The sequence below is a fragment of the Magnolia sinica genome, chromosome 13 (genome assembly GCF_029962835.1).
Source record: "Magnolia sinica isolate HGM2019 chromosome 13, MsV1, whole genome shotgun sequence".
Taxonomy (NCBI): domain Eukaryota; kingdom Viridiplantae; phylum Streptophyta; class Magnoliopsida; order Magnoliales; family Magnoliaceae; genus Magnolia; species Magnolia sinica.
The window spans coordinates 43,149,070-43,163,281 of record NC_080585.1 but is presented as its reverse complement, the minus strand read 5'-3'; the positions used below and the strand labels follow the sequence as shown (position 1 = coordinate 43,163,281).

Genomic DNA, 14,212 nt, shown 5'->3' with positions numbered 1-14,212 from the left:
TGTTAGCAAATACATGTCTAACCCCGGGAAGCAACATCGGGAGGTAGTGAAATGACTACTTCGATATATTCGAGGTACGTAGGACTGTCTTATCATTTAAAAATCAGGGGACAAGTTAGTAGGCTATGTGGATTCTGATATATTCCGGTTACTCGTTTGTGTTAGTGGGTGGAGCGATCAGTTGGATGTCGAAGATTCAGTCTGTGGTGGCTCTTTCCACGACCAAAGCTGAGTATATGGCAATGATAGAAGCATTAAAGGAAGGTGTTTGGTTTAGAGGAATGATAAATCAATTAAGGCTTAGCAGGAGGCTGTGCCGGTCAATTATGACAACGAAAGTGCGATCAATTTGGCTAAGAATTTTGTTTATCACTCACGTACTAAACATGTTGATGTGCATCACCATTTTATCCGACTGGTGCTTGAGGAAGGAGGCGTGACTCTAGAGAAGATTCACACGAGCGTTAATCCGTTGGCATTCTTAGTAAGGTGGTTCCCATAGAGAAGTTAAAGTTTTGTACAACTTCTTTGGGCTTGGAAAATGTGTAAATGGAAGACAGAGTGTGCATGAGAAGTGATAGTAGAGCTATGATAGTGATGGGGACATCATGCGCACACGCGCGCACACACCGCCCTCTATGCATGTACGCACGAAGGAGGGCCCCATCGTCGATCTGGCTCGATGACGACGTCCACGGAGGATCTCCTAGTTAGAAGACGAAGTTTTGATTCAAAGAGTGGGCCCGATAGTCACGAAAAGCCCATCATGGGATCTCATGATCGTGACCCACTAGTCAGATTAAGTTCATACTTTAGGTTTTGCTTATTTATATTATTTAGAAGATCATGAACGCATTAGATTTCTTTGATTGGTTTTTATTTTAGTTTACTTCATCGCCAAGTAATAGGTTGCACACATGGCGCGAGTTTTGGGGTATAGGGTTTTCCCTATAAATAGGCACCCCTTGTAGTTCTTTTGATTCATTCAAGTTTAATAAAAATTCCTGCAAGTTTTTTTCTACTCTCTGAGTTTCTGAGTTGTGGAAAAATTCAAGTGGGTGCGAAGCCTTTCCTTTTCGAAGGGCTAACTACTATGGTGCGAAGCCACATCTATCCCCATCGCCCCTATCCCCTCCCATTCATATCTCTCACCTTCTACTATCATCCTTGCTTTGAATCCCTCAGTTTTGTAGCTGTTCGTCCCCCTACAGCCAGTTTCCAGAATTTGGACCTGCAGGAGGGCTAAAACTTCGACGGAGTACCACGCCCCGACTGCACGTCGGATCGCCACAATATTTGGAGGGTTGGAAGTCCTTCCCTAGCCGACCAGGGCTAAGGAGTTAGTTTGGGGATTCGGCCCCCCACCACACGTGCGGCCACCCTTGAGCGCACGTGCGTCCGTACCTAGCCCACTGTCCACACGCAAGGGCTGTCTCAGGTTCAGATTTCCTTTTATTTTCCTCTTTTTATACCTAATTTCATAAACCCTAACCCTAGATTACATTATCCCTAATTGATTTACCTATTTTCTCACCCTAGGGTTCTTTGAATTGAAATTGGGGAATCCCTTGGAGTAGGGACTGATTCTTATGCGTGTGGTTGATTTCTATTTCCCTTTGAGCATCGTTTGGTCCATAATTTTATTGATCCAGTCCTAGCCTGTGTAGGCCTGGACCCGTGCAGATTCCCCTTTAATTGAATGTTTGGACTTTTATGTGGGATATCGAATTTGTGTAATTGTTTCTGAACTGACGTGATCTTAAGCCTGAAATCTTGCACATCATATTTGAATTTCATGTCCTGCATCAGATGGAAGGCGGAATTAGATATGACGATTAATAAGGAGCTATGATGAATAGAGATTGAAGACATGATGGAGATTGTTGTTGATGTCTTAAATCTGTCAATAACAGGGTCTGTTGATGCCATTGACAGACCACTCGATTCCATCGAGCAGACGTTGATGCCATTGGAAAATTTCGGAAAATCCATGTTGGTTGCTGGAACGTTTGGTGTTGCTACTCGATGTCATCGAAGGTGTTTGATGCCATCGAAGTTTTCGATGGGATGTCGATGCCACTGAAGCTCCCATCAAGCGCACGCACAGAATTACGAAAGTGCGGGATTTGTTTCCTATTCCGGTTGCAATACTTTATATATCAGGTGTAATTGGGATTTGGGTGAATAGAGGTGTTTTATGACATTCTAATTTGTTCCTAAGGTTTCAAGGGCATAGTAGGGCTTGTGAAGTAGATTCAAGGCTTGTTCGAATCAGTAACACTCTATCTCTTGTAATTTTTGCTTTCATAGTATGCATTACTTGTCGCTTTGTGCCCGTGGTTTTTTCCCGCAAGGATTTTTCCACATAAAATTCAATTGTTCTTGTTTGGACTTGGTTGTGTCTTGTGCGATTGCGAGTACCTACCTTGATTTGTCTCTGTGTGCTTTCATAAGCACAAAAGCTCGATGAACTTTAAGTTTCAATATCTTCAGTTAGTTCTGAATACATTCTAAAACTTTTGATGTTTGATGAACTATTTGATTGCTAATCTGCCTTTTGATATTCGTTAGTTTTCCTTTCTCATGCATCACACAACTAAGCTCTTGTTTTTGTAAGTTCTCTTGTGTCTAAGTCGTACTGCTATTTCTTGAGCTTTATCATGCTGACCGTCTAGGACTTGTACTCGAATTATGCAGTTGGTGGGGACTGGTTGAGAAGTCTTGGGGAATACAACAAAACTATCCAAAAGCATTACCATTCTATTCAAACTTCGATCAGGTTAGTAATTGCTGTCTTGACTTCTTAAAGTATTATAATGTGGCACACAAGACAGCAGATGCTTCTCATATAAAATGGCAACAATTTTACTCTTGGATATGATGATTTGTTGGTTGTGGATATCATATTTCATTATGATGCAGTGGTTGTTATAGCAGCTGTTGTCACCCAAAGGAATCATATGAGAGCCAGATTCGATTTGTGGGATCAACCAGATAGACTTCTAGTGTTTTATGTTACTGATTACTTCCTTATAAAAGATACGAAGGCTCCTATGCTTTCTATTGTGGCACCTGAGTGCGAGATCTGGGTGGTTCATCTGGTGGCCCTAACTCTGTGTTTACCATGCCCATGGCCAAATAATAAGGTTGGTATGGTCATAAAGTGGGCCAAAAGTGTATCGAAAAATGGAGGTTAAAATATCGATCAGCAGTCTATAGTCACCATACATGTGTAGTCCACTGAATAACTGAGTGGCCTGATTTTGTCTATGGCACATACCCGATGGAGCTCACCTTATTAATGGATCAGGCACACACGTGCGGCATTTGTAAAAAATATGGACTTTCTCAATTCCACTAAGCACTGTGATTTGTGAAGCAATTCCCAAAAAAATTGGACATGGCTATGATGATGATTTCACAGTAAATTGTCAACCATGGAGAGAACCAACTAGTTAGTTATGGTCTTCACTCACCAGCCAATGGTTTGCTTTATGTTTTTGCATTGCAATCAAATTGGTCATCATGGGTAACTATACACATAACAAATTGGCTGGTGGTAATTGTAGCAACTGGTGGCCATATATTATATAGTTTTCACAATGTTGGATGTGAAAACTTAGTTGTAGTATTCATCTAACTAGGTGCCGCTCTCACTTTGAATTGCGCTTTGGACTCTCACTCCCACTCCCACTCCAACTCCCACTTCTTGCCTATTTATACTTGTTTACATTTGAATAGACAGTTCATTGCTCCCATACCTGGATTTGTTGCCACTTCTCTTCACGCTTCATGAAACTATAGTGCAAAGTCATGGAACAATAATTTTCACATATTTTGAAAGATAATTAAAGGAACTAACGCTTGTGAGTGAAGGCAAAAGTACGAAGATGAAATATTGTCATGCATTTGATGAGTATGAACCCAGGGCTTCTATGATTGCTGACTTCATATCTTCTTTCTTTCTTTCAAAATTTTATGGTAACCTGTTGCCCATTTATTTCTAACTCCAAAAAAGGAACCTTATAAAGTTAGGCATCTCTTTAAGCATTCTATGCTAATCAAATTTTAATAGGGAACCTAGGACTATTAATGACCAGGAGAGTGTAATCAATTTTCTTCAGGGTCATGGTTATCATATCTATGTTGAAGGCTTGGAAGTAGCAGCTGATTCTTGGTGTAACATTTCCTCCCAAGCATTTCAGGTTTGCATCTAATAGATCTATAATATCTCTTTAAGTTCTTTTATTTTGATGATTTTCTTTTCTGGGTAGTGTTCTGAGTTTCGGTATTGCACTATGTACAGCACCCTTGGGATACGGAAATATTTTATGGGAAATATTGTATGTATCATGTAATGCATCTCAATTTGAGGGAAACATTGGAGAAACTCAAGGAAATTGGTGAAAATTTTCAGTGAAACTTTAGGAGGTTTTAAAATGCACATGATTACACACTAGTTAGAACTCAAAACGTGACAAAAGAAAGCCATGCACAAAAGTTATCAATTGTTTAGGGGACGAAACGATGTTCTGTTGAACAAAACTATGTTTCAACGTCCAAGGATGTGCTGTCGTACAAAACTATCAAAATCCTCTCAGATCACGGCTTCTCTACCAAATTCATGTCTCGATGTGGAAACAACTCAAGCTGATATATATATATATATATATAAACGATTGTAAGGAGAATCCCCAAAAAACTTGGACAAGAAACTGTCTTTTCTGTTTTGTTTTGATTTATGCTGGTTTCAGTCAAAATATTGCAAATATAGCCCCAACATCAACGATATATTGGCAAAAAATCACAGATATCACACGATATTGGAGTAGCATCACAAATATCTTGATAAATCGGCATACTCCTGGATATTTTCATATGACTGACCTGCGACATTAAAAATATTAGCAGTTACACATTAACAAGTGCTCATGGGTCATATGCATAAGGAACATGCACATAAAGCTGCAGTCTTTGTTCTTTATGGGAATTTGGAAAATACTTGAAGTTTTGATGCCATGGTGTACAAAGCGAAAATAGAGGGATGTGGGTAAATGGAAGGGCGAGAGAAAGAGAGAAGGAGAATGGTATATATATATATATATATATCTTTGAGAACATATATATTCATCGGAGGAGATTACAAAAGATTCGGGTGGGCCTCGCCAAAATCAAGAGCAGCACCTATCCTATCGAAGCACTCACACTTACTTACAAGAAGGGAAACAGGAGAGCTATTTACCTCTACCAAATCGGATGGCTCCTAATCCCACCTTGTTCAGAAAAAAGGCGCCCTTGGCGGGGAACGAAAGATCAACTACTGTCAAGATCTCGGTCTAGCCCTGGGAAGCACTCCCAAACTTAGCCAGGCCATCTGCGACGCCATTAGCTTCCCTTGGCGAGAAAGAAATTCTAAGGGAGGCCCGCCTCCTGAGGCGGGATAATTCGGTCCACAAATACTAATAACTCCAACCCGAGGAGCCATTGTTGTTCAGGAGATCCACCAGGCACCTTGAATCACTAACCATATCAATGGCAGAGAAGCCCTTAGAGATAGCCATGTCCAGCCCATTGACAAAGGTGGTGGTTTCTGCCATGAAGTTAGTGCCTATGCCATAATTCGCGGCAAATGCAAAAAGAAAATCTCCATTGCTGTCTCTGCATATCCCTCCACCACCAGAGGGGCCCGAGTTACCCTGGGCCGAACCATCAACATTGATTTTAACCCGGCCCGCTTCAGACCTGAAACATTTGACTACCTCGGGCTTGCTGGAAAAATAGGGGACACACCTGATTCGGAGCTGCTACAGAGTGTATTGGCCGTAGGATTTGACTGGGAGAGAAGGACCGATGAGATGCAACCAACGGGTGGCCTAACTGATGGTGCGGGCCCCACTGACAAGCCTGTCGTCGAACCTGGAGTTGTTCCTTGCAATCCATATTTCCCAAACAATGAGGTAGCGGAGGAGGCCACGGAGCGAGATGAAAGCATTGGAAGAACCAACCGTTCTCCACCAATGGAGCGCGGTAGTATTCATGGAATGAATAGGCTGAGGGGGAATGTGAAAATGAGCTGCGAAATAGGACCAAACCTCCTTGGCGAGGCCCCCAGAAGCTAGAAGGTGGTCCACCGTTTCCTCTGCCAGTTGCAGAATAACATAAGGGAGGCAGCAGTCGCATCAGGATGCCAGGCAGATCCCTTTATCCTTGACTCGAGCATCAACCAGGATAACCCCATGAAGGGCCCTCTAAGCAAACAGAGAGATTTTCGGGGGAAGCTTCGAGTGCCAAACCCATTTGGCCCGGGATTTTCTACTGGAAACAACCCTGCTGATATCCCAGGCTGACTTTACATCTAATTTACCGGAGGACGATGCAGTCCAAAGGCACCTATCAGCCCCTTCGGATGAGCAGAAGCCTTCGGAGCTGATGTGATTCCACCCTTTCGACGGAAGTAGGCCATGGATGGGGTTGGGATGTTTAATTCCCTCCGGACCCAAAATATCCAGCGCTTTAAGCTCCAAAAATTCTGTAGGAATGGGCCCCCTACTAAGGTCCTGTAAAGGGCCAAGCCCTGACCAATCCTGCTGCCAGAAGCTGGACTCTCCCTGGCCGATGAGCCACCTGGAGTTGTTGTCGATGAAAGGGAGGAGGGACCTAATTTTCTTCCAAAAAGGGGATGGGGTAGGGGTAGCGTGGGTAAGGGGAGTGGACCTCAAGTGGGTGGCATATTTGGATCTGATCAAGTTGGCCCATAAGCTATCCGGGCTGCTGGACCTAATCACCCAGGTGAGCTTCAACTTGAGACTCAGAAGCACCTCTTTAATCTTCTTACAGCCAAGGCCCCCTTCAAGTTTAGGCACGGACAATCAGCTCCAAGACACCCAGTGCAGCTTCTTGCGAGCGTCGTTTTTACCCCAAAGAAAGTCTGAGCTAGCTCTCTCAAGCTCGTGCAGCAGTTTAGCTGGGACGTCAGCAGTGGCTAGCGTATGGATTGGGATGCTAGCGAGGACATGGTTAATCAGAGTGAGCCTGCCAGCTTGGGAAAGATATTTGGCAGCTCAGCCTTGAATTCTCTGCCGAATTTTCCCCAAAAGGGGCTGAAAATAGGCTGCCTTGGAACACCCTGAGAAGATCGAAACTCCAAGGTAGATCAGCGGGGTTTGGGACATTTGGATGCCAAGAGTTCTGGCCATTTGACTAGATCTGAGGACGGACATATTGGCAGGGACAATAAGTTTGCTTTTGTGCTTGTTGATCTTTTGCCCTGTCCTAGCTTCAAATTCTTTCAGGAAGGTGTTGACCACCTTGAGAGAACTAATCGAACCATTCAAGAAAAGTATTGTATCGTCTGCATATAAAAGGTGGGAGATGAGGGGGCAATCTTGTCTCATTTGGAATGGATTGTAGAAACCTCTCTCGGCTAGCCTCCTAAAGCTTCTACTTAGAGCTTCAGCCAGGAGGATGAATAGGCTAGGAGAAATCAGGTCCCCTTGACGTAGACCACGAGACGACTTGAAGAAACCACAATTTCTCCATTAATCAAAACTAAGAACCAACAATTCTTAACGAGTTGAATCCACTGCTCACTGAAGCCGAATTTTCTCAACACCCCTGTCAGGAAGCTCCACTCCACTCGGTCGTATGCTTTCTCCAAATCCAGCTTGAGAACCACATTCCCACCTCTGACCTTGTTGCTGATGTCCCTGAACACTTCTTGGGCGAGAGCTATGCTTTCTGAGATAGATCGGCCTCTTAGAAAGGCCCCTTGTTCCGGCGAGATAAGCTTGGGAAGTTGTGAGTTCAGCCTGTTGGAAATGACTTTGGAGAAAATCTTGTAAACGCAATTACATAAGCTAATGGGACGAAAATCAGAGAACTTATTTGAATTTGGGGATTTTGGGATGAGGCAAATAAGCGACGTGGTGTATGCTCTAGGCATGTTATCTCCGTTGAAGAGAGAGACCACTGCCTGATGGATATCGGGACCAACGATCTCCCAGCAGCTAGAGAAGAGTGCTGTTGAGAATCCATCAGGGCCTGGTGCGCCGTCAGTGGGCATAGACTTCACAGCAGCACTAACCTCCTCAAACGTTGGGCCTGCAGCAGGGTTGCATTGTCTTTGATTTGAACAAGGGAACGAGAATGGTATATGATTCCAATATGTATGGTCCATTATGAATCATCTCATAAAAGGTAGTGCGATAAAGAATCAATACTGATTCGTCGATAATTAGATGAATACGGTTCATAGGAAAAATACCAATAATTAGATGAAAACTTCATTGTAATTGGAGAATCTTAAGGATATAACTAATGCATCCATGCAAACTTTCCTTGATGTTTTTAATAGACAACTATTCTCTTCCCATTTACCAATTAATTCATCATATATTTATTGCAGTAACAGATCAATGGTTATATAGGCCATCTATTTTGTCACTGAAAATGTGTACCCTATTTTTATTTGAGAAATCAGGTTCCCATTCTAGAGAGAGCTTGGATTTTATTTGTTTTACCGTAAAATTACAATAATCTTGAAGATGCAATGAGGCATGGTTCGGAGTATCCCTGATACTATCGATAATATGCCCGATATTATCTATATCTCCAGCTTGGTGATACCGCTAACGCTGGTAGTATCAGAAGTATTAGCCATATCGCTAAGTATCGCCAATGTATCGATATCGCTAATATTTTTTACTGTGTAAATTCCAAGTGTCGCTTGCATCATAGAACAATAAGCACCTCCTGAGCAAAGTCAAGAATCTGACCCTAATGCAAGAACACATGAAACTTCACCAGGTAACACTAGCTCTGAATTCATCACTAATGAGTCTACTGCTAATGACCTTGATTGTCTGATTGCTTTAAGGAAAGGTAGGAGGTCATGTACCAGTCATCCAATCTACGACTTTGTCTCTTATAAAGGGTTGTCACCTAGCTTCCAAACATTTGTGGCAAATCTGAACAAAGTGCAGGTTCCTAACTCCATTCAAGAAGCCATTTCAATTCCGGAATGGAAGACTGCAGTATGGGAAGAAATGTAGGCACTAAAGAAAAAATGGAACTTGGGAGATTTCAGACCTACCGAGTGGGAAACATCCAGTAGGATGTAAATGGATATTCACCGTCAAATACAAGGCTGATGGAAGCATGGACAGATTTAAAGCGCGACTGGTTGCAAAAGGGTTCACTCAATCCTATGGCATCGACTACCAAGAGACGTTTGCTCTAGTAGCCAAATTAAACACTATTCGGGTACTACTATCATTGGCTGCCAATCTTGACTGGCCTCTTCACCAACTTGATGTTAAGAGCGCCTTTCTCAATGGAGACCTTACAGAAGAAGTCTACATGGACATTCCTCCTGGCTTTGAAACACAGGCAACTGTGAATAAGGTATGTAAGCTCAAGAAATCCCTTTATGGATTGAAGCAATCCGCAAGAGCTTGGTTTGATAGGTTCAACAAAACAGTGAAGAAGTATGGGTATTCTTAGTGTCAAGCAGATCACACTTTGTTTATCAAACACTCAACCGAAGGAAAATTGGCAATTCTCATTGTGTATGTAGATGACATCATCTTAACAAGTGATTATGAAGACGAACTGATCAAGCTCAAAACCTTACTTGCCAAGGAATTTGAAACCAAGGATCTTGGGAGCCTAAAATACTTCCTTGGAATGGAAGTAGCCTGGTCAAGAAAGGGAATTTCAGTGTCACAATGGAAGTATGTACTAGATCTTCTTAAAGAGACAGGAATGCTTAGGTGCAAACCAGCTGAAACACCTATGGACTCAAGTACTAAGCTTGGAGCTAATAAGGGCAGTGTTCCAGTGGACAAAGGCAGATATCAAAGACTTGTTGGGAAGCTGATTTATCTCTCGCACACTAGACCTGATATTGGGTTCTCGGTTAGTGTAGTCAATCAATTCATGAACGATCCAACTGAAGAACATATGGAAGCTGTCAATCGGATACTGAGGTACCTTAAAATGACACCAGGTAAAGGCTTGTACTTTAGGAAAAACACAAGGAAAGATATTGAAGTGTTCGCTGATGCTGACTGGGCCGGATCAATAACTGACCGAAGGTCAACATCTAGTTATTGTACGTATGTGTGGGGAAACCTAGTAACATGGCAAAGTAAGAAACAACCAGTAGTTTCTCGGAGTAGTGCAAAAGCGGAGTTCAGAGCTATGGCACTCGGAATTTGTGAGGGAATATGGCTGGAAAGACTAATGAGGGAACTAGGAATCATCACTTCTGAACCAATGAAGGTATTTTGTGACAATCAGTCAACTATTAACATTGCAAAGAATCCGGTGCATCACGACAGGACAAAACATGTGGAGATAGATCGCCACTTCATGAAGGAGAAGATAGAAAATGGGACAGTTAGTCTGCTATACACGCCAACAAGTTAGCAAATAGCAGATATCCTCACTAAAGCTCTACCAAGGAAGAATTTTGAAGATTTGAGTACCAAGCTTGGTTTGATTAACATTTACGCCTAGCTTGAGGGGGAGTGTGGAAATACCCGATCCCTGATTTTCAGGGATACCGCTGCAGCAATTCTGATTTTATTATTAGTTGACTATGTTAATTTAGGAAAAAAGAGATTTTGGAAAATTCTTGATATCTCTATTAGTTTCTTTCCTATTTTGTAGCTTCCTATATTTGTATTTGGCTAGTTCCTTGATTTTGTGGTAATTAGTATCTTGTTACCGAATATAGTGAAAGGAACTTCTCTTCCTTCCATTTTATACAGGCTGTACATTTATCATTGATGAATAAGAGAATTATTTCTTCTCAAAAAACAACAATTGATGTATGAATTATCTGAAATGTTTTTATAGATGGTTATGATCATGTTGACTTATATGTATTGTGAAATGATGGTTAGAAATCAAATTATCATTTTTTGTCGGTCTACAGAATCAAATGCTACTTTTCCAATGTGATTCTATGTTCAAGAAAGGTAACAAGAACATTAATTATTAAACGATCCTTGTATGTTTTTGAAAGAAAAAAAAAAGAGGGAAAGATAAGAATCCTTTAACACCATGTCACTATCATGACATGCTATTACTTAGATGGCGAAAGGATGATCGCTAAGTTTTTATTTTTTCTGATTTATTTATATTTTTCACATTTTTAAGAAAATCATAAAAAATCTTATGATTTATGATACGATTCAATCTCTATTACAATTTGTGATACGATAACTATTTTGACAACATTGCTTGTGAAGAATGTGTGTGGCTGTGGCTCAAACCCACATAGAGTTGCGCAGTGGCTCAAAATCATCATCTGCATCTCGATGGGGCTGGGCATAGTATTGTTGTTCCCCCAGCCAACAATATTATGCCTAGGTCATAGTAGAATGATATCAATGAAGATACTCTCTAACATAATGCTAGTACTCATTCTATCTAATTTGATAAAATTTTGGAAAATTTTGAACAATTGTACATACTAGTATACTACCGATAGTTATATGGGTGGATTCATACATGTGTTAAGATATTCTACAAATCTCCCACCTCTTCTATATATTTCGATTATTCCCAATGAAATAAACAATACGATTTCCATAATGTAGTTCTAGTGCAAAACACCAAGCTAATATTTCTCTGATGGAGAGATCACTAGTGTAGAGATGAATGGTAGATCTTTGAGGATTGCAATTCAAGCTAGCGTGCCTGTTCTGGACAACGGTGATTCATCTCATTTGATCCATGAGCTAGGCCCATCTAGTATGAATGGTAGTGTTGCAAAAGCCTTTCTACTATTAATGGGCCTATCACTGAGGATAATTTGGGTTTTTTATCTAATGTGAAGGCTTTGATTAGGGTTTGGGATATGCCTGGCAAGAATGCCAACCATTTCCACATGGTTAGCTAGGATGAGGTTTGTAAATTGGAGGAATTTGGTGGTTTAGGGATTAGGAGCTTGAAGTGTATGAATGGGGCCATCTCGGGGAAATGGTCATGGAGATTTAAGGGGGAGGATAGCCTTTAGAGAAGGGTGATAACATGTATGACCTGGACGTACGGGGTTTGTTCATGCAACAATCATCCCAACAGTATAGGTTGTTGGATCTTTGGAAAGTCATCTTCTCATTTGAAGAGGGAGTTACCATTCATCCCACGGGATGGATCTCGTATTTGGTTTTGGAAGGACAAATGGTGTGCGACAAATCTCTTTTCTTGGTCTTTCCCAATCTTTTTAGAGTGGCCTTCGATGATGAAGTTTTTATTTTGCAATGTTACACAAAGTAGTGTTCGAAGTATCGGCATCGCTACAACCTTCACTAACTAGGGATATAGAAACAATATCGATATTGTTGATAATATCGCTAATAATCAGAAATGTGGGGAAACATTGGGAAACAGGGGAAAACGGTGGGATTTTTCAGTGAAACTTCAGGAGATGCTAAAATGATGCTAAAATAGACATTTGTATATTTAGGAATAAAAATTTGTAAAAAAGAATGCACACATAAGAAAACGGTGGCATTTGCCATCTTAAGAAATCAGTCCAACCATCTCATCTATCCCATCTATCCAATATCGCCCATGTTAGGATAACGATAATATTGCGATACTATTGATATTATCATCGACAAATTGAACACTATATACAACCATGCGCCCATAAAAAAATAATTTAAAATGGACATTCTTTTAATAAACAGATTTTTGGTGATATTGATACATTGGCGATATTATCGAAATATCACTGATCCACTAGCGATACAAGCAACACTTGAAATTTACACAGTTGAAAATATTGGTGATACATTGGTGATATCGATACATTGGTAATACAAGCGACACCTGGAATTTACACAATAAAAAACGTTGGTGATACATTGGCGATATTTAGCGATACATCACTGACACCTAGAATTTTTTGTAGTACCAATATTATTGGTATCGCTATGAGTGTTATCAGTATCGCCGAGCTGGAGATATAGATAATATCGGGGATATTTTGATAATATTGGGGATTCTTCGAACAATGACTCCAAGGAGGTATTGCGTGGGCTCCTAGACTTTTGGGATCTTTCTAATGAGGAGGTTGTTATCTTTGTAAAGCTGATGGAAATGCTTGTCATGTATTTTTTAGAGTGATAAGTGGGTGTGCAATCTTGTGAAGTCAGGCCGTTTCTCGGTCAAATCTTTCTATGAAGCCATTGCTATTTATTCTTCAGCTAGAATCTAGGATTTAATTCACTCTATATGGAAATTCATGTGTCCGCCTCATGTTTTAGCTTTCACATGGCTTGTTGGGAAGAACAAATGCCTCACTATTGAGAGCCTTAGACAAAGGCTGATTAACATCCCTAATGGTTGTCTTGTGTGTTTTCGGAATGCGGAATCATCTAGGATCTGCGATTTAATTCACCTTGTATGGAAATTCATGCGTCCGCCTCATGTTTTAGCTTTCACATGGCTTGTTGGGAAGAAAGAAGTCCTCACAATTGATAGCCTTAGACAAAGGCAGATTAACATCCTTAATGGTTGTCTCATATGTTTGCGGTATGCAGAAACAGTCAATCAATTTTATATGCAATGCTCCTTGGCCCAAGAAGTGTGGTGTTACCTCTTTAGGCAGTTTGAAGTTGTTTGGCATATTTTGTGCTCTATAGGGGACCTTTCTAGGCGTGGCAGCTTCGCAAGCTTGTAAATGATAAGAGGACTATCCTTTGGTGGCTTTCTTTTGTTGCCATTTTGAGGGTAATATGGTAGGAGCATAGCAACAAAACATTCAGAAGCAAGTCGTCCTCGCCAGTGGTGATTGTTCCTTGTCCGAAAGGCGAAGGCCCTGGTAGTTGATTGGGCTAGGTCGACCAAGGTGTTTGCAGATTTTCCTGGGCTTCGTATCTCTTTGGTGGTTTCTATTCCTTTGTATTAATTGGATGATTCATGGTCATCCTTTTTTTCCCCCTCTTTCTTTTAATATAAGTTTGGTTGCCACTAGGAAAAAGTCAATGACCTGATTTGACTTTCGAGCCCACAGATCCAATCAGATGGCCTTAATCAATGATTGATTCGACGGTGGGCCCCCCAAGTCCCATCTTGCAGTTCCTTGGGTTTTCTGTACAAAATGGATGACCTTTTTTGCCATTCTATCCAAACCGATGAAAAGGGTTTTTATACAAATGACACAGCTCATCAGGCCATACCATTATTAGGAGTATTT

At 41.1% G+C, this 14,212-nt stretch overlaps 1 protein-coding gene across 1 annotated transcript in view; it reads left to right on the top strand.

Annotated features, from left to right (window-relative positions):
• LOC131223681 (cytosolic endo-beta-N-acetylglucosaminidase 1-like) overlaps nt 1-14,212 on the top strand; it is an 86,115-nt gene that overhangs the window by 58,797 nt on the left and 13,106 nt on the right. The window contains exons 7-8 of the mRNA XM_058219145.1: nt 2,698-2,779; nt 4,125-4,205. Of these exons, the coding sequence (XP_058075128.1) occupies nt 2,698-2,779; nt 4,125-4,205 (163 nt within the window). The remainder of the gene's footprint in view (nt 1-2,697; nt 2,780-4,124; nt 4,206-14,212) is intronic.